This window comes from Anolis sagrei, chromosome 3 (genome assembly GCF_037176765.1).
Source record: "Anolis sagrei isolate rAnoSag1 chromosome 3, rAnoSag1.mat, whole genome shotgun sequence".
Taxonomy (NCBI): Eukaryota; Metazoa; Chordata; class Lepidosauria; order Squamata; family Dactyloidae; genus Anolis; species Anolis sagrei.
Window position 1 is genome coordinate 33973888 of NC_090023.1, and position 25780 is coordinate 33999667.

At 38.9% G+C, this 25780-nt stretch overlaps 1 protein-coding gene across 1 annotated transcript; it reads right to left on the reverse strand.

Annotated features, from left to right (window-relative positions):
- Nucleotides 1-3926: 3926 nt before the first annotated feature.
- Nucleotides 3927-24597, reverse strand: LOC137096552 (uncharacterized; the record flags this gene model as incomplete). The annotated part of the gene is made up of 2 exons (XM_067466219.1): nt 3927-4058; nt 23902-24597. Coding segments are annotated over 2 exons (828 nt in total), but the record flags the coding sequence as incomplete, so codon positions are not given.
- Nucleotides 24598-25780: the final 1183 nt, after the last annotated feature.

The following is a 25780-nucleotide window of genomic DNA, read 5'->3' on the forward strand; positions in this document are numbered from 1 at the left end:
CTTTGGGATAAGGTTCCCTTTTACCTTTTTGGAGAGTCATTTTATTTGTTTGTCTGTTCTGACATTCAGTTTCCCCCCCTGTATAAAATGATATATCATGCTGTTAAAAGTATGTTGAAATCCAACACCTTGACAATATGTCCCCATTCCCATTTTCCTAGTTCTGAGCCAATCTTAGTAGGTTAATCACCTTTGTTGACTGCCGTTTCTGATATGAACTTGAATATGGGAGCAGGACAGGGAGGGGCTCTGACACACATGGGGATTTAAGGCTAACATCCCTGGTTGCGATGATAGCCTAATAAAGATTGATCTGCTCAAGACCATTATTTAAGGTCATTGCTGGAGCTAGAGTTTAAATTACTGCTCTTGTTTAGTTTGTGCAAACCATTTTGGGTGCAATTTTATTGCGGAATAATGACATACACATACATTTGATTGACAAGATGGTTTTAAATTTCAACAATTCTATTAGAGTCTCTCTTATCCAACCTTCGCTCATCCAGTGTTCTGTATTATCCAATGCAGTCTGCCTCCCGCCCTGATCCACAAATGTTTCAATACATTGTGATGTTTTGGTGCTAAATTCATAAATAAATAATTACTACATAATGTTGCCATGTATTGAACTGCTTTTTCTATTGATTTGTTGTAAAACATGTTGTGGTGCTTAATGTGTTAAATCATAACATAATTTAATGTTTAATAGACTTCTCCTTAATCCTCCTTATTATCCAACAATTTTGTTTATATGGTTGAGGCTAGCAAGTTGATTCTTGGTGGTATCAGTGGTTTTTCTCCTGAAAACAGATGTACTCAGATTGATTTAAATTGTCTTTATGTATAATAATAATAATAATAATAATAATAATAATAATATAGATAGGGCAATCCTGGGGGACAGAATAATCAAAAGCAAAGAGAGAGGAAAGATTGCGTAATGTTGAGACAAATTGAGGTTCAGCACCTCTGGGAAAGACAACTGTGGTTTGAGTAAAGATAGGCACTGTGTGAACAATTCCAAATGCCCTAACAAAACATCGGGATGAAATTGCCATAGACAGGATCACAAAAATGCTATTACAAAAAGGGGAACTGCTTGAAACATGCTGAATTATCCAACAATATTTCACCGGTTCTTAGATTTCTGGATAGAATTTGAATGGTTCAGAATTCCAGTGAGTACATTGATGATGATAATCCTTTACACGTATATCTCTAGATATATTCACCCTGTAAGATGTGATCTCAGTAGCCGGAGTTACTCTCTATGGCTCTTGCATAATGAGTTGACTTTCTATAACGCTTGGATAGCACAAAATTCTGGCCTTTACATAAAACTCACAAAACAGGCTAGATCCTTTCTCTTCTGATGAAATAGCCTTACTTGAATTGAGGATTCTTGACTAAGATGACTTGCAAATGACATGAAGGTTCAAACCTGACATTGTGCTAAACATGGCCACTCTTAATTTCATGTCCCATTGTGAGAAAATGGGTGCATTTCACTGGGACCTAGAAATCCAGCATGGTGAAGTGGTTTGAGTGTTGGACTATGACTCTAGAGACCAGGAGTCTCAATGGGTGACATTGTCCAAGTCATATCTCTCAGCCCCAGAAAATCCTGTGATGGGTTTGCCTTAGGATCATCATAAGTCAGAAACGGCCCATTTCCTTGTAAAATGTTGCACCTGAAAGAAATCTTTAAGTCTACATTTGGATAATAATATGAACAACTCTTACTTATAGTCTAAAATGACATTTACAAGAAAGAACAACAACTTTTCAATAAAGTGTACATGTTTTTTTCAGTGCATCATTTCAGTTAAGCATGCAGATTTTTTTAGTATTCCCACTGACTGGCAGGAACTGAAATAAAATTTCAGCAAGCTAGTACTCATAAAAACTGCAGGTTTTCTACAATGGGGCAGAAAAGGTTAAGCCATATTGCCATCCTCTCTTGTGAACTTGCAAGAGTAATTGAATTTGGTAGGCTAATTCATGGTTGTACTATGAAAAAGGCCAGAAGACTAAGGCTTTTAAAGTTAATTGCTCTAATATTTGCAAACATGTTGCTCCATTAGAGATAACCATACAATTCCTTATTTAAATCACCAACATATTACAGAATATCAGATGAAGTAGGATGCTTGGATTAGTCAATATTACAAAACAAAAGGAGGCAGGCTATCAGAAGTACAGAATTATGTAACAGTAATTTTGACATCAAAATGTTTCTTCTGGCTTATGTGATATATCAGGCATTTGGTTAATTCGGTGCAATGAATGTAATGATTATTGGTAATATGGACGACGAAACTGGATCACGATTTTAGTCAGGAGATGTATTGGATTGTTATTGATGTGTGAATATTGTGTATCATGCTTTTATGGTTTTAAATTGTATACTGTTGATTGTTGTATTTTGTTGTAAACCGCGTTGAGTTGCCGGCTAGGCTGAGAAACAGCGGTATACAAGTATAGCAAATAAATAAATAAATAAATAAATAAATAAATATCATAGCTATCATCTGCTGTCTATCTGCCTATCTGACTATCTGTCTATCTATAATCTATCTATCTATCTATCTATCTATTATTATTTATTTATTTATTTCAAAGTTTTCTATACCGAGCTTCTCACCTCTTAGAGGGACTCAGCCCGGTTTGCAGCCATAAAAACATACAATCGGTAAAATATCATAGTTCATAATTACAATAACACATTTAAAATAACAACTATATTTAAAACTACGGTGGTCAGTCGTCATATTAAAAACAAGTATACCTCATCTTCCATCCACAATCCTAGGGTGCTGTCTCATTCATCGAAAGCCTGTCTTCACAACCACGTCTTCACCCATTTCCTGAATGTCAGGATAGACGGGGCGGTTCTGATCTCCGGTGGGAGAGAGTTCCAGAGTCGTGGGGCCACCACCGAGAAGGCCCTGTCCCTCATCCCCATCAGGCGTGCTTGTGAGGCTGGTGGGACCGAGAGCAGGGCCTCTCCAGACGATCTTAGTAATCTTGATGGTATGTAGGGGAGAATACGTTCGAAGAGGTAAACAGGGCTGGAGTCGTTTAGGGCTTTATAGGTTAACACCAACACTATCTATCTATCTATCTCTGGAATAAGCCATTATGCTATTAGTCTGCAAAGAGGGACTGTGTTACATGTTTATACATGCTCACCATACATGTTATCTTACGGGAGGAAAGCCTGAGCAGCGCAATGCATATAATGGGAACATGGAATGTGGGTAATTAATCCAAATGGAGAATGTATTCAGATCAACAGAACACTTGGGCTTGGAAACAGAGTTATTAAGGACATATAATTGAATACCAAAGTCAGGATAATTCATGCCATGATATTTCTGTTTTCTGTGTATGGGTATGAAAGTTGGACTGTGAAGAAAATTAATTCACTTGAAAAGTGGTACTAGAAGAGAGTGGATTCCCTACTAGCTCAATAAATGGATCCAAGTGCCACTGGGGCATGAATTTCCACTAGAAGCCAAGATCACTAAGTTGATGCTATCATACCTTGGACACACACATCATAGATAGCATGACTGATTGGAAAACTCAATAAGTTGATAAAACTCAGTAAAGCTGAAGCCAGTAGAGGAAAAGAAACACCACATTACAAATGGATTGGTTAAATCAAGAAAGCCATACCCCTGAGATTCATAATCTGCAAAAGGCCGTTAGTAACAGGAGTCTTGGAAGTCACTCACTCATTGGGTCACTATAAGCACTTCCTCAGATAGACAGAGGGAAAGCTAGGAAAATCTGGGAAAAGTGGAGGGAACCATCTTATTTTGTTCCCTGCCATCTTTCCCCATCTTCTGGGATAGCCAGCCATCTCACATAGTTTACCATCATTGCTTGTGGTTTCCCTGATTCCTCCCTGTTTTCTACAGTTAGGACTCAGGTAGCACTTGACTCCTGAAAATGGAGTCTTCTCTCCGTGTTAACACACTGATAACACAGCAGCCACTAGAAGTGGCCGTGGGTTGGAGGATGGACTCCTTGGGAGCCCATGTTTCTAGCACCTGAAAATGGAGAAAAGACACAGAAAAGACTGCGTCCAATGAGGTCCCAAATCAAGGCTGACTGGATGTCACATAACAGCAACAAACAAAATAATACCTCACTTCTGCAGACAGGAATGGCATTGGTTACTGCATGTCTAGACAGTTCAAATTTGAATAATTTTGCAAACATTCCCTTATATTATCACATACTTCACTTCATTAGCTGTCTTTGGTGTGTGTGTTTACACAATGTGTATAAATAGTGTATATACAAAGTAATGTAAACCATTACATGCACAAAGTTTTACTAGATAGTAAAGGAAGAAGAACTAAACATGTGATGGTTGTCTTGTGAAAAGGATGCATGTTTACCCTGTCCCCCTAAGAAGTCCTTTGAACTTCTCTCTGTGTTTGTGACATGTGTAATTGTTGTCAAAATGGGATGGAATACAGCCTTAAAAATGAACTATCCTAAGCTTTATATTAGCATTGCAAACATTAAAAAAATTAAAATCATCTGTGATATTCTTAGTCTCATTCTTAACTACTTCCAAAATATTATACAAAACTTTTATTCATCTTCTTTTTGAAAAGATCAAACACATCTTCCAGACATGAAGCTAAATAAAGTCTAGCTGTAAGGAACTCCTAGAATTTAAAATCATACTAATTCCCTCCATTAAAAATATGTCTCTGTCTAGTTCAAAAACTCTTTAAATTGTTTATTAAGTTAAGAAGAGTAAAATGGTTTTTCTTTTACTAAAGAAGGTTGAATGGGATTTAGTTAATAAAATGGCATTTGACAATATGAAATGTAGTACAAAAATTATTTAGATGAAGACTTATTCTTAAGATCTGCATTAAACTTCCACTGAATTACAGAAAACATGACAAGTCCCAAATGATACTGATATAGAATTTGCACGTGATATTGAACAAAAACTGCATTAGGCTTGATGTAAAACTTAGTTCTGCCTAATATACAACATTTCTTCCCCATGGTGATTATCAACATGGAAGTAGGAAGGAAAGAGGGACTTATAAAGTAGCCTTGAGAATAATTATGTGGTGTATTAGGTATCCAACCAGCCTCACAGCTGAACACAGTTCTCACAACAGATTTTGAGGGATTTTTTTTAAAAAAAATCTTTTAAAAAAAGATACCAATTGCACAAGTTCTCCCACTTAAAAAGATGAGAGAGGCCTATAATTGACATCATAGGTAGACCTCAACTATGAGAGACAACATGAGAAAACACATTCAGAAAATCACATTGTCTGATTTTTAATGAATTTATTTGCAAATTAAGGTGGAAAATAAGTATTTCGTCCATAACAAAAGTTTATCTCAATACTTTGTTATATATCCTTTATTGGCAATGACAGCTGTCAAACATTTTCTGTAAGTCCTCACAAGGTTGGCACACACTGTTGATGGTATGTTGGCCCATTCCTCCATGCAGATTTTCTCAAGAGCAGTGATGTTTTGGGGCTGTTGTTGGGCAATATGGACTTTCAACTCCCTCCAAAGGTTTTCTATAGGGTTGAGCTCTGGAGACTGGCTAGGCCACTCCAGGACCTTGAAATGCTTCTTATGAAGCCACTCGTTTGTTGGCCTTGTGGTGTGCTTGGGATCATTGTCATGCTGAAAGACCCGGCCACATTTCATCTTCAGTGCCCTTGCTGATTGAAGGAGGTTTGCACTCAAAATCTCACGATACATGGCCCCATTCATTCTTCCATGTATACGGATCAGTTGTCCTGGTCCCTTTGCAGAGAAACAGCCCCAAAGCATGATGTTGCCACCCCATGCTTCACAGTAGGTATGGTGTTCTTTGGATGCAACTCAGCATTCTTTCTCCTCCAAACACGACAAGTTGTGTTTCTGCCAAACAGTTTTACTTTGGTTTCATCTGACCATATGACATTCTCCCAATACTCTTCTGGGTCATCCAAATGCTCTCTAGCAAACTTCAGTCAGCCCTGGACATGTACTGGCTTAAGTAGGGGGACATGTCTTGCACTGCAGGATCTGAGTCCCTGGCGACGTAGAGTCCCTGACGATGGTAGCCTTTGTTACATTGGTCCCAGCCCTCTGCAGGTCATTTACTAGGTTCCCCCATGTGGTTCTGGGATTTTTGCTCATGTTCTTGTGATGATTTGAGTGGAGGACAGAGGAGCCTCTTCAAGAAGAAGTTACAGGTCTGTGAGACCCAGAAATCTTGCTTGTTTGTAAGTGACCAAATACTTATTTTCCACCATAATTTGCAAATAAATAAGTTAAAAATCAGACAATGTGATTTTCTGGATGTGTTTTCTCATGTTGTATCTCATAGTTGAGGTCTACCTATGATGTCAATTACAGGCATCTCTCATCTTTTTAAGTGGGAGAACTTGTACAATTGATATCTGACTAAATACTCCCCCCCCCCCCGGTAGATCTCATATTCCATAGAATGGAGAGATGTCAGTTAAAGTGACATCAAATTGGTCTACTTGTCAATTGCATAAACAATTTTGTTGTTTTTATGGCTTTATAAATTTGACTCAGTAGCCAATTAGCAGTTAATGACATTCCATCAGAAAGTTATATACTTCCAGCATTTTACTCTCCTTCTGACTGAGACTGACAGTGTGACCTGTCCAACATCACCCACTGAATGTCCATAGATTGGATTTGAAAACTGTTTTCCTGAGTCATAAACCAATTCTCACACCACTACACCATGCTGCCTCTAACATCCTTGGATATAGGATGGTATATAAATACTGTATTTACTCAAGTATAATGCGCCATCAAATGTAATGAGCATCTCACTTTTGAAGGTGTGCATTACAGAAAAAGGATTGGCAGTCAAATGTAATGCCAAGTGGTGGTGGCTGTGAAAAGGCTGGTGGAAAGCTGCACCTCTCCATCTGGCTTTCCCACCAGCCTTTTTGCAGCCACTATCAGCTTCCTACCAGCTTTTTCATAGCCACCAATGCCTCTCCCTCTTCTATCCTCAGCGGGGATCTTGCCCAATAGTGCAGATAGGTTTAGATGTACAATTCTAATATGCTGTCAAATCTAATGCACACCTCAATTTTAGCAATGTAATTTAGCCAAAAAAAAAAAAAAAAAAGGTGAGCGCTAGACTGAAATAAATGTTATTTTAATAAATAAAGTGTATTACTTCTTATTAAAATATTTTTAAATAAAGTGGAACAATTTTTTTAGAGGACCACCACCATCTGAACAAATTTTGCCAAGAAAACTGTGTGAGAGGTTTGCATTAGGAGTGCTACAAGTTGGAAACGACTTGGGAGGCATGCTACAATAAAATCAATTTAAACACTTTAAAGCAATTACTTCTTCCAGTATAAAACTTTAGTTAGAAACTAGGAATGAGATATAATTTTATTTCATGTGTATGTTGGAGAAATATTGATCTGTCAATAGTTATAAGCCATGATGGCAAAAATTGGAATTTTGTGTTAGGGTATTCCATGTTGTGTTTGAATAAAGATGTTGGGGGAAGTTTGCAAATACATGCTGTTCTTGCGGGTTTCTCATAAGTAGCTGTGTGGTGACTATCTGGAACAGCAGTACTGGATAAGAGGACATTTTGTCCCACCAAACAAAGTTCTTTTGTTCTTGTAACAGTACATAAACACTTCGACATATGACTTCTCCAGCATTGAGACAGGGCAAGATGACAGCTCCCTAATATATTGCAGGCAGATTTGACAAGGAAAAGCTCTGGTTAAGTCAGCTCCTAAGATTAAACTCCACAAGGAGTACTTCTAAATGCTTGTGTGTGTTTTTGGTTCCCAACATATTGTGCAGCTGCACAGATATTGGGTCTGGCTCCTATGAGATCCAAGGATGTCCCAGGGCTCCTTTTCTATCCCAGCTCATATCCCACATGGAATAAATTGGGGCACCATTTGAAAAGAGACCAGACTTGTTCTCATGATAGTACCGTATATACTGACCCTGTAAAATAGGTTAGGCTGGACAATATGTTCAAATTCTATCCAGTGAAAGCGCCATCCAGCCTCTGTTTAAAAAATTCCAAGGAAGGAGTTTCCACCACACTCCAAGGCAGAGAGTTTCACTGCTGAACAGCTCTTACAGTCAGGAAATTCTTCCTAATGTACAGGTGGAATTTCGTTTCCTGTAATTTGAACTCATTGCTCCGAGTCCCAGTTTCCAGGACAGCAGATTGCCTTGTGCTGATGTCCCTCCTTCCATAATTTGAAGTCAACATGCACCACACATGACATCATTTCTATGTTGCACTTCAAAATAGCTTCTAATTTCTATGATCTTATTCAGCACACTACTTACAATTTAAAATGTGCATCTCCTTCACTACAAATCATATTTCAATGGATTCAATAGCTGCTCACAAATTTAAACTTGAACTTCAGGAATGTGCCAGAAATGAACAAGCACTTACAGAATGTGGTGAAAGGGTCCAGCAGAAGCATTGACTGAAATTAAAATGCCTTGTGATTCTCAGCTATAAATACAGAAGCAGATGATGGCACAGACAAACAACCTTCGCTTTCTGAGAATATTGCTTGGTATTTTTCCAGTCAAAATGACTTTAGTAAGTAAAATTGTTGGAATGCAAGTACTTGAATATCTAGTCATGAAACTATTTATTGTGCTCTAGATCAAAGACATAAATGCCATTAAAAAAGATCATGCGTGCCAGATATCCAAGCCTAAAATGTACCATTCGATCTATGCAACAGATCAGAACTAAAGAGCTTATTGAGAGCATTTCAACAGCTACATGACTGATTTCCCCCCTTTTACTGTCTGCACTCATGCCATCGCTATGTATTGACTATCAGTGTGCAGAAAGAAGAAAGTGTCTTGAATTGCACAAGGCATTCCAGAAAAAACTGGTGAAGCTGAAGCATTCCGGCAAAGCCCTCTAACAGACTATCTCTGTGTTTACATCATATGTGGGCAACATCATATGAGTCCACACTCAGATAATGTGAGATTTTTCTACCTTGATATTCTGGGATATAGGGCTGTGTGGAAGGGTCTTTAGGGCAATTTTGCCTTTAGGGAGTGCAGGGGGAGCATTTTCACCACATTTGGGTCCCACCCAGAGTCAATTTAAGGTCAAGGGGAGAGACCCTTTACTGAAACAGGAAGGGGACAACCACTCACTTCCTGTTAAAAAAAAATCTCCCAGAAAAAAAGTATTTCCCAAGCATGGCAATACTGCTCCTTTGTGCTGTGAAGGCATTTTTGGCTTAAAATGTTGTTGTTGTTGTTGTTTAGTGGGATTTGGTACATCTGGATTTTCCTGGGGGGTGAGGACAGTTGTCAATAGATGCTATTGAGATTAGTCATATTGTAGATATCAGAGAATCAATCAAAACAAAAATCTCATTTGCTTGACTAGATACTTTCCAAGATTCAGATTAATACTAAACACCACCACCCCCCACCCCCCAAATTTGGTTAGTGCAAAACTGTTTTTCACATGAAGCAGAACTAACTTGAATTGATTCATACTTGAATAGGAAAAGTAAAAAAAAGAAAGAAAACAGAAGCCACATTGCACATCACATATCACAATTTCGAAGAAAAAAAAAGCATTGCTGGATATTACAGAATTGAGCTTCCTTGAGAAGACAAATACTGGCTCTAGTTAGGATGCTTAGGTGCCACCTAACTTATAAGACACAAACGTGACACAATCTTCAGTTCCAAAACAATATAGAAGAAATACACAAGAAATGTATACCAAAAGATAAAAAGAAGCACAGGTGGCGGGAGTAAAAATAACATAATATATAGGTGATGGAGAGTCAAACCAACATACAACCTCATCGAAAAATTTTCTATTCAGCATTTACTTTTGATACACATTCTTCAAATCTGATAACTATCAAAGAGTATGTTCAAAATAGATCCATACAGAAACTGGTTGTTCTTAAGAAAGAAAATCAGTTTTGGCCACATTTTCCACATTAGATCGAATATTGCAAAGTTTGGTTTGTTCTAATGAGTTTTCTTTTCCTTCTGTTCACATAGCCTGCAGCAAAGTGCCATTCTTTTAACACAGATTGTGACAGGCAACAATGAATTTAATTATCAGGTTGTCATGAAAGGCACTGCTGTTGACAGATGTTACAAAGTTGGCATCCAAATAATCAGGAAAACCGTTTTGACACTTATTCTTTTTTGAGAGCATGAATTAACTTGGGTCCTCCCATCTTCACATTCTTCTTTGTTGACGCCATCTTATCAACTACCTAATAAATTCCCTGCTCTGTCCACACTTTCAAAAAATTAAATTTCTTAATTTCACATACCATCCATATCTACACCACCTTAAGCTTGGCAGCATTTGCACAAATGACAATACATTTTCTCAAGAGCTTTTCTTATATTTTTGTTGTTGCTGCTCAAATATTTCCTCAAAGTCTGTTCAAAAATGCAATTCATTTTTGAGGGGCCTGAACCTGATTGTATTTATGATTTTAAACCTTTTATTATCTTACTTTGAAAAGTTGTTGATGACTATTACACACCACAATCCAATGCATGTTAGTAAGAAATAAATCACAACTGATTTTGGTGATGAATATACTTCAGTAAAACAATTCATATTTTTGGTAGTTATTGTTGGTAAAATTCTGTCCCACTTGTGCCCATTTTACCTTTTGATAAACATGGGGATTCTTTACAAATATATGTGTTTCACCTTTCATTCATAGATCTTCACAAGATGAATCTTTCTCTTGTATACATGCATACAAATATGCACACATGAACTTCTAAAAACAGTATATATCTCCCAGTGCCTAAACAAACAGTAACTGAGTTTAGGCCAGTAGGGTCAAGCCTTCCTATATGGCTACAGCTCTACCAACTCTGTGACTTCTTTTTAAGTATCAGATCTATTCATAGATATCCTACCACTTGCTTAGTTTTATCACAATGGACCCTGTTTCAAAAGACAGATCACTAGTGAGAGTGAATGAATTCAGAATACAGCAGGTATAGAAGAGTTTCACTCTGATGCAGATGAAGATTCCTGGCATGAAAACAGGCTTTATAGATCTGGACAAATGTATCATTTTTATCTGATACATGTGTCCAGAAATATTGGGCAATAAATGTACATAAGTGACATTTGTGTGTGTGTGTGTGTACACATACATATGTATGCATGAATGCATAGGTCAGAGCTTTCCAAACATTTAATGTAGGTGTATACATCTACATTTAATCTACATTATACAAAAGTAATTCAATTTTGCCAGCAAACCGGAAGTTAAACCAACCCCTTATAAGAAATATGGAAATAAAGTGTAATAACTAAATATATAGGGAGACAACATATCTCATGAAAGTCCTTCATGTATACAGGCAATCCCCAAGTTATGAACAAGATAGGTTCTGTAGGTTTGTTCTTAAGTTCAATTTGTATGTAAGTTGGAACAGGTACATTTTAAAGTGTAATTCCACCATATATATATATATATATATACAATCTTATTTTCACAAGCCATTTTTTTCAAAATTCAAGTGTCACAGGGATGCTTTGGATAGCATTGAGAAGGGTTAACACTCCTGTGGTGTTTGCTTTGCTGTCTGTGCCCGTTAAGAAGATTTCACCTCACTATCTGTCCCTGTGACAATTGAATTTTGAAAAAAAGATGGCTTGTGGAAACAAGATTGGTGATAAAGCTTCAGTGGAAACCCCCTTTTGTCATGAAAATTCTTCCAGGAGTGAATCTTCCTAGGGGCAGATTTCTTTCAATTCCTGTTATCTCACCCTATAAATTGTTTGTAAGTCAGAGGTTTGTAATTTGTGGACAGGTTGTATATTTTAAAATATATGATTTGTAAGATAGTAACATCCATTTCCAAGATTTCTGTCATTTTTCATTATGTTCACATGACACACCTACACACAGCAGCCAACACACCAATGTGTTGAGACAGAGTTTGGAAAGCGGTGGTCTATACATTTCCATTTAACCATGCCATCATATTTACATCTCTCCGGATTTTTGGCCACCAAATCTGACGGGATACCAGCTGTAAGCTTTTCACATAGCCAAAGTGTCCAGCTCTTCTAGATCTAAGGAAGTAATGCTACCCCTCTATTCTGCTTTGGTTAGACCACATCTGGAATACTGTGTCCAATTCTGGGCACCACAATTCAAGAGAGATATTGACAAGCTGGAATGTGTCCAGAGGAGGGCGACTAAAATGATCAAGGGTCTGGAGAACAAGCCCTATGAGGAGCGGCTTAGGGAACTGGGCATGTTTAGCCTGAAGAAGAGAAGGCTGAGAGGAGATATGATAGCCATATATAAATATGTGAGAGGAAGCCACAGGGAGGAGGGAGCAAGCTTGTTTTCTGCTTCCTTGGAGACTAGGACGCGGAACAATGGCTTCAAACTACAAGAGAGGAGATTCCATCTGAACATTAGGAAGAACTTCCTGACTGTGAGAGCCGTTCAGCAGTGGAACTCTCTGCCCCGGAGTGTGGTGGAGGCTCCTTCTTTGGAAGCTTTTAAGCAGAGGCTGGATGGCAATTTGTCAGGGGTGATTTGAATGCAATATTCCTGCTTCTTGGCAGGGGGTTGGACTGGATGGCCCATGAGGTCTCTTCCAACTCTTTGATTCTATGATTCTATGATTCTTCTAAACCCTGGAAACAGATTGCGATGGATTGCGAACAAAACTTTATTACAGTCCAAAGACCCAAATAGCTCAATGGTCAAATATACACAAAGTGTATGCAGATTAATAAACTGATTTAAATCTAATTTATATGTATAGTTATGAAAGCTAATAAGAAGAAAGTTAACTCATTTGAAATGTGTACTGGAGACCAGTTGTATGGATACCATGGACTGCTTAAAAAGATAATGAAATAGTCCTAGGGCAAATCAAGACTGAGCCCCCATCTACACTGCCATATAAACCAGTTTCTGAATCCAGATCTATCATCTTTGAGCTGGATTATATGGCAGTGGAGACTCATATAATCTAGTTCAAAACAAATAATGTGGATCCAGAAACTGGATTATATGGCATTGCAGATCCAATCAGAATTCTCCCTGGAAGTCAGAAATCACTAAACTGAGGCTATTGTCCTTTTGGAGAAGACATGGCTTGTTAGCAAAGCCATTTACGCTTGGTAAGATAGAGAACAGTAGCAAAAAAGGAAAACCACATTCCAGATGGATTGAATCAATCAAAGAATGCAAGATCTAAACAGAGCTGTTGGTGGTAGGGTGACTGAGAGGTCTCTTATTCATGGGTTACTACAAGTCACAATGGCAGTTTGTCATGAGCATCAACCTCAAAATACTAACAGGAGAGTATTACAGTCCAAGGTCAAGCCAATTAGTTCATGGTATTTATTTATTTATTTATTTGTGACATTTATATCTCGCCCTTCTCACCCCGAAGGGGACTCAGAGTAGCTTACGAGTTATATGTACATACAATATATTATATTATTAGCAGAGCACAATATTAGTATCATATATTACTATATTGTACTATACCACTATACAATAATATTAGTAATATTACATGTTATATAAAATATATAATTATTATATTGTATTATTATTAGTGTGAAATTGTTTTATATTATAATATTATTATCAGTATTATATGTGTATAAAATATATTATATTATTAACACAGCACAATATTAGTATTACATATTACTATATTGTTGCTGGGGAGAGGGGTGGAGACATGGTGGAACTCCGTCTTCTTGGCTTCCCTTCTTCATCTGGCCCCAGAGTAGCAGTTGGTGCTAGGGGAAGGGGCTCCCAACCATTAACACAGGAGACATGGTAGTAACAAAAACCAAGGGAACAAGCAGAATCAAAAACCAGGTGTCCAGTCTAGAGTCCAGGCCAAACATCTAAATGTCAAACAACGAGTTTGTGTCTACAAGTAAGTTGTAGTCCAGAAGCAGTCCAAATGTCAAAAGATATGCAAGAGTCAAGGTACCAAGATCCAGACATGGATACAGAAGTTCCAACCAGCAATCAAGTAACACACTGCAAATGCTGCTTTCACAACTCATCCTGATTGTCGGCCTTCTTCTCAACAAGCCTTGCTGATCTTCTCAGCTGAGCCTTTTCTTTTCTTAGTTCCACAAAGGAAGGCATAGAACTCTTCCTCTGCCTCCTCTTGTGTTTGGCCAGCAGGCTGGGTAGTTGTTACTTAAGTCAATTGAGATGCCACAAGACCAGGCTTGGGCAAACTTTGGCCCTCCAGGTGTTTTAGACTTCAACTCCCACAATTCCTAACAGCCTCAGGCACCTTCGTCAGCTTACATGGCTGAGGGGAGAAAGGAAAAGGCCTGAGGCTGTTAGGAATTGTGGGAGTTGGAATTGGTTTGCTCGTACACAGCAAGAAGTTAACATTTTGTAATAGTAATAATAAATTTATTCTTATAGCCTGTTACCACCTCCCTGAAGGGACTTGAGATGGCTTACATACGGACAGAGTGTCCGCAATACATGCAAGCAGAAAAATAAATTAAAAAATACGTTAAAAAAGCAATCCACAGAAAAACACCTTAAAATAAAAACATTACGAATTACAAACTCAGATAAAACACATTAAAGATAAAGTATAAAACTGATTACATTAAAGCTCCAGCAAGTGAGGTTCAACAAATACCAATGGTCAAGATTGCTAAAGTGGCATGACCAAGCTAAAAGGGCTGGACAAGGGATAGTGCAAACAGCATACCATAGGGTCAGAGAAGTTTATGAAGTGCAAAACAGGACTATCTGCTGACCTAGGGACTGAGCATATATAACTAGGGACTAGACATTCTCGAAGACTTGCTGGAACATCCAAGTTTTCAGATCCTTATGAAAGGAGGACAGAGGAGGGGCCTGCCTAATCTCCTTGGGGAGGATGTTCCAAAGTCTAGAGGCCACCACTGAGAAGGCCCTCTCCCTCATCCCTACCAGCCATGATTGTGACGGTGGTGTATGTGAGAGGAGGGCCTTCCCGGCAGATCATATAGCCCATGCCAGTTCATAGGGGAAGATGCAATCATGAAGATAGGTGGGGCCTGAACTGTTGAGGGCTCAGTAGGTCATAACCTGCACCTTGAAGTGGGACTGGAAGCTTATTGGCAGCCAGCAGAACTGCTTTAAAAGGAGCGTTATGCGCTCCCCATAATTAGCTCCAGTTAGAAACCTGGCTGCCAACCTTTGTACCAACTGCAGTTTCCAGGCCATTTTCAAAGGCAGCCCCACAAAGAGTGCATTGCAGTAATCCAATCTGGATGTAACTAAGTCATGGAGCATCGTGGCCAAGTCAGGCTTCTCGAGGTATGGTTGCAGCTGGCGCACAAGCTTTAACTGTGCGAAAGCCCTCCTGGCCACCACCAATACTTGGGCATCAAGCATCAGCACTGAATCCAAGAGGACCTCCAAACTGCAGACCTGTGTCCTCAAGGGGAGTGTAACCCCGTCAAGCACAGGTTGCCACTCAATATCGGCCTCACTACTGACCTGGAGGACCTCTGTCTTGTCTGGATTAAGCTTCTGCTTTTGTACTTTTTGTACGCATCTCCTACCACCAACCTGCACAATATCTCCAATCCTCTGGGGAGGCCCTCCTTTCGCCTCTTCCTCTATCACAAGCAAGACTTGTGGGAACAAGAGAGAAAGCCTTCTCCGCTGTGGCTCCCTGTCTTTGGAACTCACTACCTGGTGAGATTAGGCAAGCCCCACCTTAGCAGACTTCAAGAAAAACCTGAAAACCTGGCTCTTCCGATGTGCCTTTGGAGAGTGACAATATATTCCATTTCTGTTTGCTTCATCTATAGTGTTGCCCCTATCATGCACTTTCCCTCTTCCTAAACTGAAAGCCTTACCTCACTGTTTATCCTTTTTGAGCTCCCCTCACTTACATATTTTCTATTCCTTCCTCATCCAGGAGGAAGGAATATTTTCTATTCTTTCCTCATCATTTTATCAGTTTATCTTGTCCATTTGGCCTGCCCATTCTGTTGGATTTTATATTGTGTTAATTTGCTTTATTTATTTTAATTGGCCACTGTAAGTATTTTCTGATGTAATTTTTGGTTGTCTGCATTCTGTATTTTATTGTGCTATATTGTATTTGTGGGCTTGGCCTCATGTTAGCCGCCCTGAGTCCTCTTTAAGGAGATGGTGGTGGGGTATAAATGAAGATTATTATTATTATTATTATTATTATTTGAAACACAACAAGATGTGTCCACAGCACTCTGCTGGCTGTAGTATTGGATCACACGTCAGACACTTCCCAAGTGTCTAGGACTGTGTGATGTATTGGCAAATAAACGCCAGTAAGGTGGCGTTTTGCAACTGGCAGATGGTAATGCTGTCAGCGCCAAATGTGTTTAAGTGCAGGCCAAGTCTTTAGGCACTGTACCCAGTGTGCCGATCACCACTGGGACCACCTTTATTGGTTTGTGCCAGAGTCTTTGCACGCTGATTTTAAAATCCTCATATTGTGTCATCTTTTCCAGTTGTTTCTCTTCAATCCTGCTGTCACCTGGGATTGCAACATCAACAATCCATACTTTCTTTTTTTAACATGATAGTGAGGTCAGGAGTATTGTGCTCCAAAACTCTGTCAATCTGAATCCAGAAGTCCCAGAGTAGCTCTATAAATTTTTCTGGCTTGTGATCCCACCAGTTCTTTGTCGCAGGCAGATGGTATTTGTGGCACAAGTTCCAATGAATCATCTGAGCAATGGTGTTATGCCTCTGCTTGTAGTCTGTCTGCGCGATCTTCTTGCAGCAGCTGAGGATGTGATCTATTGTTTCATCTGCTTCCTTGCAGAGTCTACACTTGGGATCTGTCGTCAACTTTTCAATTCTGGCTTTGATGGCATTTGTTCTAATGGCTTGTTCTTGGGCTGCCAGAATCAGGCCCTCCGTCTCCTTTTTCAAAGTTCCACTTGCGAGCCACAGACACGTTTTTTCTTTGTCAATTTGGCTCTCAATTTTTCCTAGGAACTGTCCATGGAGATCCTTCTTTCACCAGTTTTCTCTTCTGCTCTATTATTATTATTATTATTATTATTATTATTATTATTTCTTCGCCAGCTTGAAAGGTATCGCGTTCTTAATCCTTACATAAAGGTCCACCATTTTAGTGTTCTGAATACAGTCATTGTCCAAAAACCGAGACAAGAATTGTGTTTAAAAACACCTAACATCATTTTACACAACCCTAATAAAGATTTCCTGTCTTTAGAAAGCATATGGCAGGGGAAAAAAAATAAAGAAAACCAGGGATATAGTGATGGGAACCTGACCACATCCTGTTACTCATTAGTTGAAGGATTTTTGTGAATAGACTTGGGTCACATCTTAGAGACACCTTGTATATGCAAATCTGGGGGAAAACCAGGCACTCATTGTCTTTCCTTTCCATCCCAAAAAAAGTGGGTCTGAAAGGTGAGGGACGTCACAAAGAAAGCGAGGGACGTCAAAGCAAAGCAGCTGCCCTTGTCTCCTGTTTCCTCAGAAAGCGCCACTTTTAAGAGACACAGTTGCAATCAAGGAAAGGGAGGAGGGGGAGGGAGGGCGCATGCGCACTGCCCCATCGCTTTCCCTTTCTCCAACCGGGAGTCAAGGAGGGGCGTTGCGATCCCGCGCGCACGCTCTCGCGCTCATTTTTTCCCTGACGTAGTGGAAAAAACTGCGCGCGGCTCTCTCTCTCTCTCTCTCTTTTTCCTCCCTCCTCCCAGCCGGACTCGCCATGACAAGGCTGCAGCGCCATCTGGCGCCCGGCGCTGACTGTTCAGGCTCATTCCGACCAACGCGCATGCGCGCTTCCCAGCGGAAGGGCGGAGACTTTGCGAAATGTTAAATAATGACGGTTGAAGGGAGGGGGAGGGAGCGCGTGCGCGAGGAGGGCGGTGCTTCACAGGGGCGCGCGTCATCACCACGGTCACGTGGGCAGGGGTGTCGTTGAGGCTTGGTCCATTGGGGAAGGAGGCGTTTGGTGTGGAAGCAGGGAGATGCGAGTTCAGTAGAGTTTATAAAGAATTTGTTGGGTTTTTAGGATTTTTTTCATATCCACAGAGGAAATTATGAGAAAGAAGTGAGAGGACTGGTTATCTTAAATGTATTTTATAGTATGAGAACAGGTTAAACCAGGCATGGGCCAACTTGGGTCCTCCAAGGGTTTTGGACTTCAACTCCCACCATTCCTCACAGCCTCAGGCCCTGAGTCTGTGAGGAATGGTGGGAGTTGAAGTGCAAAACCCCTGGGGCCCCAAGGCAGCCCATGTCTGGGTTAAATGCTAAAATCAAGGGTATCAATGGGACTGGCTGCTGAGTAGACAGCAAAGGATAGAATCAAAGAGTTGGAAGAGACCTCATGGGCCATCCAGTCCAACCTCCTGCCAAGAAGCAGGAATATTGCATTCAAATCACCTCCGACAGATGGCCATCCAACCTCTGTTTAAAAGCTTCCAAAGAAGGAGCCTCCATCACACTCCAGGGCAGAGAGTTCCACTGCTGAACGGCTCTCACAGTCGGGAAGTTCTTCCTCATGCCCAGCAGTTTATTATAGCCAAGCATTTAATAGGCAAGGCCCTTAACCTGATCTGATGGACAAGAATCTGGATGGTATTGGAAACATGAAGGGCTGGAAATTAAAGTTGCAACTCTTTACTTTTTTGTTGCTAGCAAGCTCTGCTCAATGCTATGGTAATACTTCCTATGAGTAAATATTCTTCGTTCTGAACTATTAAGGGCAGGAGTAAAAGTAAAGAAGCAAAGCCTTAATCACCCCCATGGAAGGCTTTTCCTAGTGTATTTGAGAAGCAAAAGGGCAACTTTGGGAATTGCCGTTCTCGACAATCTGCATGTCTGCGGCTCTCAAGCTCAACATGATTACTGTGGGCCACAAAAGTTACTTTTCCAAACCCTTGCACTCTCAAACTGTCCTAATGTGGCAGATACTGCCCTGATGAAATTTCCATATGTTCCAGTTTCTAACTCCTACCTCTTCCTGAGATCAAAATACAGAAGTACTTTGTGTTAAGGTAATTCAGGACAGATTATTATTGTTTGAAACACAACAAGATGAGTCTACAGTAGACACTGCTAGCTGTTGAATTTGATCACACGTCAGACACTACCCAAGTGTCCAGGACTGTGTGATGTATTGGCAAATAATGCGTGCAGATCCCAGTAAGGTGGCCTTCTGCAGCTGGCAGGTGGTAATTTTGTCAGTGTCGATTGCGTTTAAGTGCAGGCCAAGGTCTTTAGGCACTGCACCCAGTGTGTCAATCACCACTGGGACCACCTTGACTGGTTTGTGCCAGAGTCTTTGCAGTTCGATTTTTAAATAGTCATATGTCAGCTTTTCCAGTTGTTTCTCTGCAATCCTGCTGTCACCTTGGATTGTGACATCAATTATTATTATTATTATTATTATTGTTATTATTATTATTAGAAACACAACAAGATGAGTCTACAGCAGACAAGATCACTCTGATGGCTGTTGTATTGGATCACACGTTGGACACTTCCCAAGTGTCTAGGACTCTGTGATGTATTGGCGCTAAATGCATGAAGATCCCAGTAAGGTGGCTTTCTGCAGCTGGCAGATGGTAATTTTGTCAGCGCCAATTGTGTTTAACTGCAGGCCGAGGTCTTTAGGCACAGCACCCAGTGTGCCGATCACCACTGGAACCACCTTTGCTGGCTTGTGCCAGAGTCTTTGCATATTATTATTATTATTATTATTATTATTATTATTATTTGTATCCTGCCCCCATCTCCCAAAAAGGGCCTCAGGGTGGCTAACAAAGCACTGCAATTGCAATATAAACAACATGGGCCAACAGTACATGAATATAAAACAGTATCACATAAAAGTTAAAAAAACAACCAAGATAGCAGGCAGACTCTTGCCTTTCCCTGTAGGCTTGGGCAAAAGCAAAGAGCTGCAGCCTCTCTTCTGTGTTCTTTAATATTTGCAACTTGGACACATTTGTTCTGGTTTAGGAAACTTTGGTTCCAGAAGACAATTAAGAACGTTAAAAGGAACCCTACCAGGTTGAAGTTCCAAAATGACAACAGACGTATCCTGTGCTATCTCCCCTTGGGGACACGGGGCAGCTTACAACATAGATGGCAACCATTCAGTGCCACACAAATACATAATAATACAAATACATAATAAATTTAAAATACAAATAATATAAACAATTTATCATAAGTAAACAATCAATAAAACACGATTCACAGCAGCAATTAAAAGCAAGATTAAATACCATATTCATCATTAAAGCCCTATCCATAGACCATTCTAGGTCTATCTAGTTTAATATTCTGTTTTATATGGTCATTTACAAGATGTTTCTGGAAATCTATAGAAAGTTGAGAACAATCTACCAATTGCATGGTGTGTTGTTTTGAATAATGGACTTGGGCACTGAGTTTGAATCAGCCGTATGGGAGACCCATTGGGTGAATTTTGGCAAGTCATATTCTCTCAACCTGAGGAAGGCAAGGGCAGATCCCCTTAGGGTTGCCATAAGATCCAAATGACTTGAAAGTATGCAAGAATAAAACTATACCCTGTTAAAAGTATGATCTTCTGTTACTCAGTTTCTATGGAGTAGTTGGGCATAGATCTTGCATTGACTTGGAAATAAGGATATTAGTCTTAACAATAAGTGTGCTACATGGAGGGGCAAAAATTGACTGCATATTTTCCAATTACAAGCAATCTTTGAGTGAAACATTTGACTTACATACTATTCCTAGTTACAAATGGTTTGGGAGACAACAGGAAGTGAGAGAAATCTGCTCCTTAGGAAGGAAATTTCACTCCTGAAAAGAGTTATGGGAAAAAAGTGTCTCCACTGAAGCATTATCACCAATCCTTTTCTCCATGATAACCCACATTCTCTGCTATTTGTGGATAGAGTTGAATGTAACATACTTGGGGGCTCTTTTAATAGAGGTATTCATGAGATTTGGTTAAGACAAATCAATTATCCACTAGGTGGCAGTCATAGAGCCTATTCAAGTTGAATACACTAGTAAATGTGGAAGAGACATACTCTGGTACAGAAAAAAAAACTTGTAACATTCACCTGTAAGGACAAGAGGATAGACTGCAGTTTCTATACTTTCTTTAAGCTTGCTTCTGCTCATAGACATATGCCAGGCAACAGGAGTCCATCTAGAACTAACCTCATATCTTGCTACATATGAATGAATCTGTGACACTAAGAATCATAGGCTATGAATATAGGTATTATATTGGCTAGAACACACACACTATTTCTCCATTTGTGTGTGTGTAAGTAACTGCCTACTGACTAAATGACAAAACTAAGTAATCACATTCCTAGCCTTTTGTTTAATTTATAAGAACAGTCTTCACTATACTGAATTAAAGAAATAGTGTTCTTGTATATTGTGCTGAATTTTATGTGTGTGTGTTGTCATTTTAAAAATATGACCAATATATGATTGCTGGAATAGATTGCATGAATTTGTTTATGGGATCTGGATATTATGACCTTTGACAATTATTGAAAATGATTCTTTCAACCAAACCTTACTGGCTTAATTTTTATTAATCAAATAGCCTGATGGTAGCTACTCTATGCCTATATCAGCAGAATAAGCTATATTGAAATGCTGTAGCACCTCTTGAAATGGAAAGAAATGTTAAGCATAAGCTTAAATGGGAATAAAATACATTTCACCATGGTAGGCAAGACAGTGATCAGATGCATTTGATGTCCATGTTCTCATTGTTGGTGCACAAGTTCAAGGCCTCAACTACTATCCTTATGGTTCTTTAGACAAGCTTTAGATTAGACACAGCACTTTAAAGAGAGGACTTTTGCTTGTAAAATAGGATTTAACTTGTCTAAATCTTGGATACAGGCTTTCCCTGGAACTGCTATTTGAAATTCCTTTAACAAAACATTTATTATATGTCTGGATTCAAATTGTGTTATCTATTAGTGTGTTTTCTTCTTGGAAAATGTGTGCTTTGTCACTGAGTAGTTGAACTCCCTTGATGTTTCCTCCTCTTAAATTTAAATGGCTTGTTTGACTAAGCAAGGCCAGCCCAATACGTTTTACCACCTAGAAATGTCTCCCATTTAGACCTTGCTCCTAATATTATGAGAGTATTTCCTAGCTGCTTTGGGACCATTTATTCCTTTTTCAGCATGATCTATTTATTATAGGTGAGATGGTCCCGAGTAACTATACTGGAGCAGCAAATAACTAAATTTTAAGATTGGTATCTGTTGATACCTTTCTACTAGTGCAGTTGATGTTGCACTTGCAAATATCCAGTTCCAGACCAATGAAATGGCTAGAATACAGCAGTTTATAAATATACAATTGAACAAATACGATACTGTTTATATAACTGGAAAACTGAATAGGATGCAGTGTTTTCATAGAATTATATAGCTGAAAGAGGCCTCATACATCATCAGATCCAACCTCCTGTTCAGTACAGGGACTATAGCTAGAGCATCCTCAATAAGTAGCAATCTAGCCTCTTTTTGGAGATGTCCAGGGAAAAGAGAACCCATCACTGTTCTAGACAATTGGTTCCATTGCTGAAGTGATATTAACGTTCCTCTTGATGTTCAACTGAAGACTACTCTCCTGTGACTTAAAACAGTTAGACCTGGTTCTATCCTTGGAAGCACCCAACAACAAATCTCTACCCTATTCTGTTTAGCCCTTTAAATATTTAAACTTTGTACCTTATCACCCCCAAGTCTTCTTTTCTCAAGGCTGAACATGCCCAATTCCCTCACCCTTTCCTTGTGTCTTTTGTTCTCTGTAGCTCTTATCCTGTTGGCATTCTCTGAAGCTGCTCCAATTTGTCTATATCCTTCTTAAAGTGAGATGCCTAGAACAGAATGCATCATTCCAAATAAGGCCTTATTAGTGCAGAATATAGTGGGAGTATTGTGTCCTTTGAGTTGAAAATTATGATTCTATTAATGCTGGCTAAAATATTATTTACCTTCTTTGCTTCATTACACTGCTGGATCATGTTCAACTTATGATCAACCACAATCTTCTGCTGATATTACACTGGAGCTAGGCCTATTTAGATTTTTTCTTTGCCAATCACTCTTTAGCTTTCCCTCATCTATAATGTCTTACTCTGAAGAAGAGCCTTTCCTGCAGCTCTGATGTCCTACAATTTTTGGAAGTAACTACTAGAGTCCATTTCAAAGTTTACGGATGGGAGGGACACCGAACAACAATGGAAAATAGCACTGATGATGGACATGACTGATCCATGACATCTGGATCTGCTGTCCAAAGCAAAATGTAATATGAAGGCCAATGTTGTGTGCAGTAAAATTGCTACATTAGTAGTTTAAACTGTATTAGCCAATCCATGGCCCATTCTTGGATCAAAAATGAGAATGTAATGATTGCCAAAATACTGACTGATTCTAAAAACAATATAAATCGCAAAATCTGTTCACTTAGTTTAGAATTGTTCTTATGTTTATATCTTTCCTAGATGCATGAATCATTTTATGACCCCTTGGCTACTTTTGAATCATTTTTCCTAGGTTCCGTGGAATAGTTGCTCTTGTAGGGATAAAAGAAACTGCATGCTGTGTAGATCTTGATTCAGTTTTTACTGTGATCCTCCTCAAAGCAGAAATAATTTTAAAGTGACAATACTTTATCATCACAACTGCCTTGTTCTACTGATGCACAACTTTGGAAACTTCTGTATCACAGTGACTAAAGCAAAATTTCAGTCAGGTACTTCCCCCCCCCCCCTTAATTTTAATATCATGAAATCACACCCTACCTTCACATGCATTTTGTACTCTTTCGGTGTCTTCTGATTGCAATCACTGCAACCAATGACAGGAGGAAGGTGGCATTTATCGCTGATGCGGTGATATCTGTCTCCTCTTGCTTGAAAAAGGTATGTTTTGTGTGTACTTTCCAAGGCTGTCTCATTTACTGGTAGCTCTGTAAAAATATCCTCTTCCTCCTCATCTTCTTGATCTTCTGATGAAGAAACATCTATATTTGTCATCTCATCAACCTGAAATACACAGTTATTTCTGGGTGATGACAATTGGATGTCTGAACAGCTACCAGTATTTTGCTTCTTTTTAAAAAGATTAATTTCATGATTTTTGTCTGATCTCTCATCAGAGCTTGATTTAGGCAGAAGATGAGAAGGAGGCTGAGTTTGATCACCCACTCCATTGCAATCTGAGGGATACAGTAATTCTCCATCAGTCTGATTTTCTGTAGACTTTCCATCTGCATACAGAGAACAAATATCTTTGGTAAATTCCATAGATGTTTCATTGTATGTCAAATGAGACAGAAGCACTGGATGTGAACTGTCTTTCTGAAAATGGCAGTGGATCTTCACTTCGGTTTCATCCTTTATTTCTGCTGAAGTCTCAAGTAGCTTGTCAGAGTTGGCAAGTGCAGGGCAAGCCCGTTTATAGATTTGTTGAGTTTCCATTCTTACAAGTTTCGTCCATCAGGCAAGGCCAAATTCAGTTGCATTTCCAGATGTGCTTTGTCTTATAATTTCTTATTAAGTTTTTCATTTATTTATTAGGACTTATACCTTTGCTCTGTTATTTGTAGAGTCATGAATATTATCCAAGATTTCTTTGTTCCTGAAATATAGAATAGTTTGTTAGAAACATTATTGTATTTAACAATGCTAGTAAAACTGCAGAATGAATTTAGTATTGAAAATGACAAATCTTCAGGTACAAACTTGATGCATGTAAGCATGTGTAGAAATGCTTGGAAACACATAATTACAAGAATGTCTAATTATGATATTGGGACCTGTTTCTGTACTGCTTGCATATCCCAACTTTCCATTAGAAACTATGTTGATCACTATAAGGTCAACACCAAATGTAATGCAAAGTATCTTGAAACATCTGGCAATAAGCTAATTGTCATTTTCAAAAATGGTTTTTAAAGGAAACCAGTTTTTATACATACTTTGTAAATTATTACATTTCAAATATTGTTGTTTTGATTACAGAATCAGTGTATGTGGATTTTTCACATACTTTCATTTCATACCCATTTATAAAATAATAATATAAGCATTGGTTTTTTAAAAAAACTTGTTGACTACCAAGCTTGAAAGTGTAACCCGACCAAAGAAACAACAGATGGTTTTTAACAAATATCTTCATCCTACAAGCTTGTTAGTTTCCAGTCATGGTGTTATAGACCCTTTAAAGGCTCCTGATTACTAATTAAAAGATTTTATTATTACTAGGAGAAATAAATATAAATAGAAAGATACGAACTAAGAAAACAGAAATAAGAAGTTTGTCATGGATGGTTTTACCTTCCCTGTTCTGCGAGAAAATCCCAAATTCAAGTTTTCCATGAGTGCAAGAGCAGAAACCAAGCAGCTAGAAAATCTTCCAAATGTTGGGGCAGAATATAAAAGGACACAAATAGACCTTTTAACAGAAAGCTTGCTACACAGGAACTCTCTGTCAACAGAAGTATGTGTGAGAATCCCTGAGGCTAGAACAGCCTTCTGCAAGCACTGGCCAAATTGTTCTGAGAAAAAGGCAGGAAGGAGGGAGAGAATAAAAGCAAGCATGTTGGGAAGGACAAAATGTATTTCAGAAATACAATTGAGTTCTGCTCTTTCGCATGGTGTCAGGCCTCTAGACTTCACC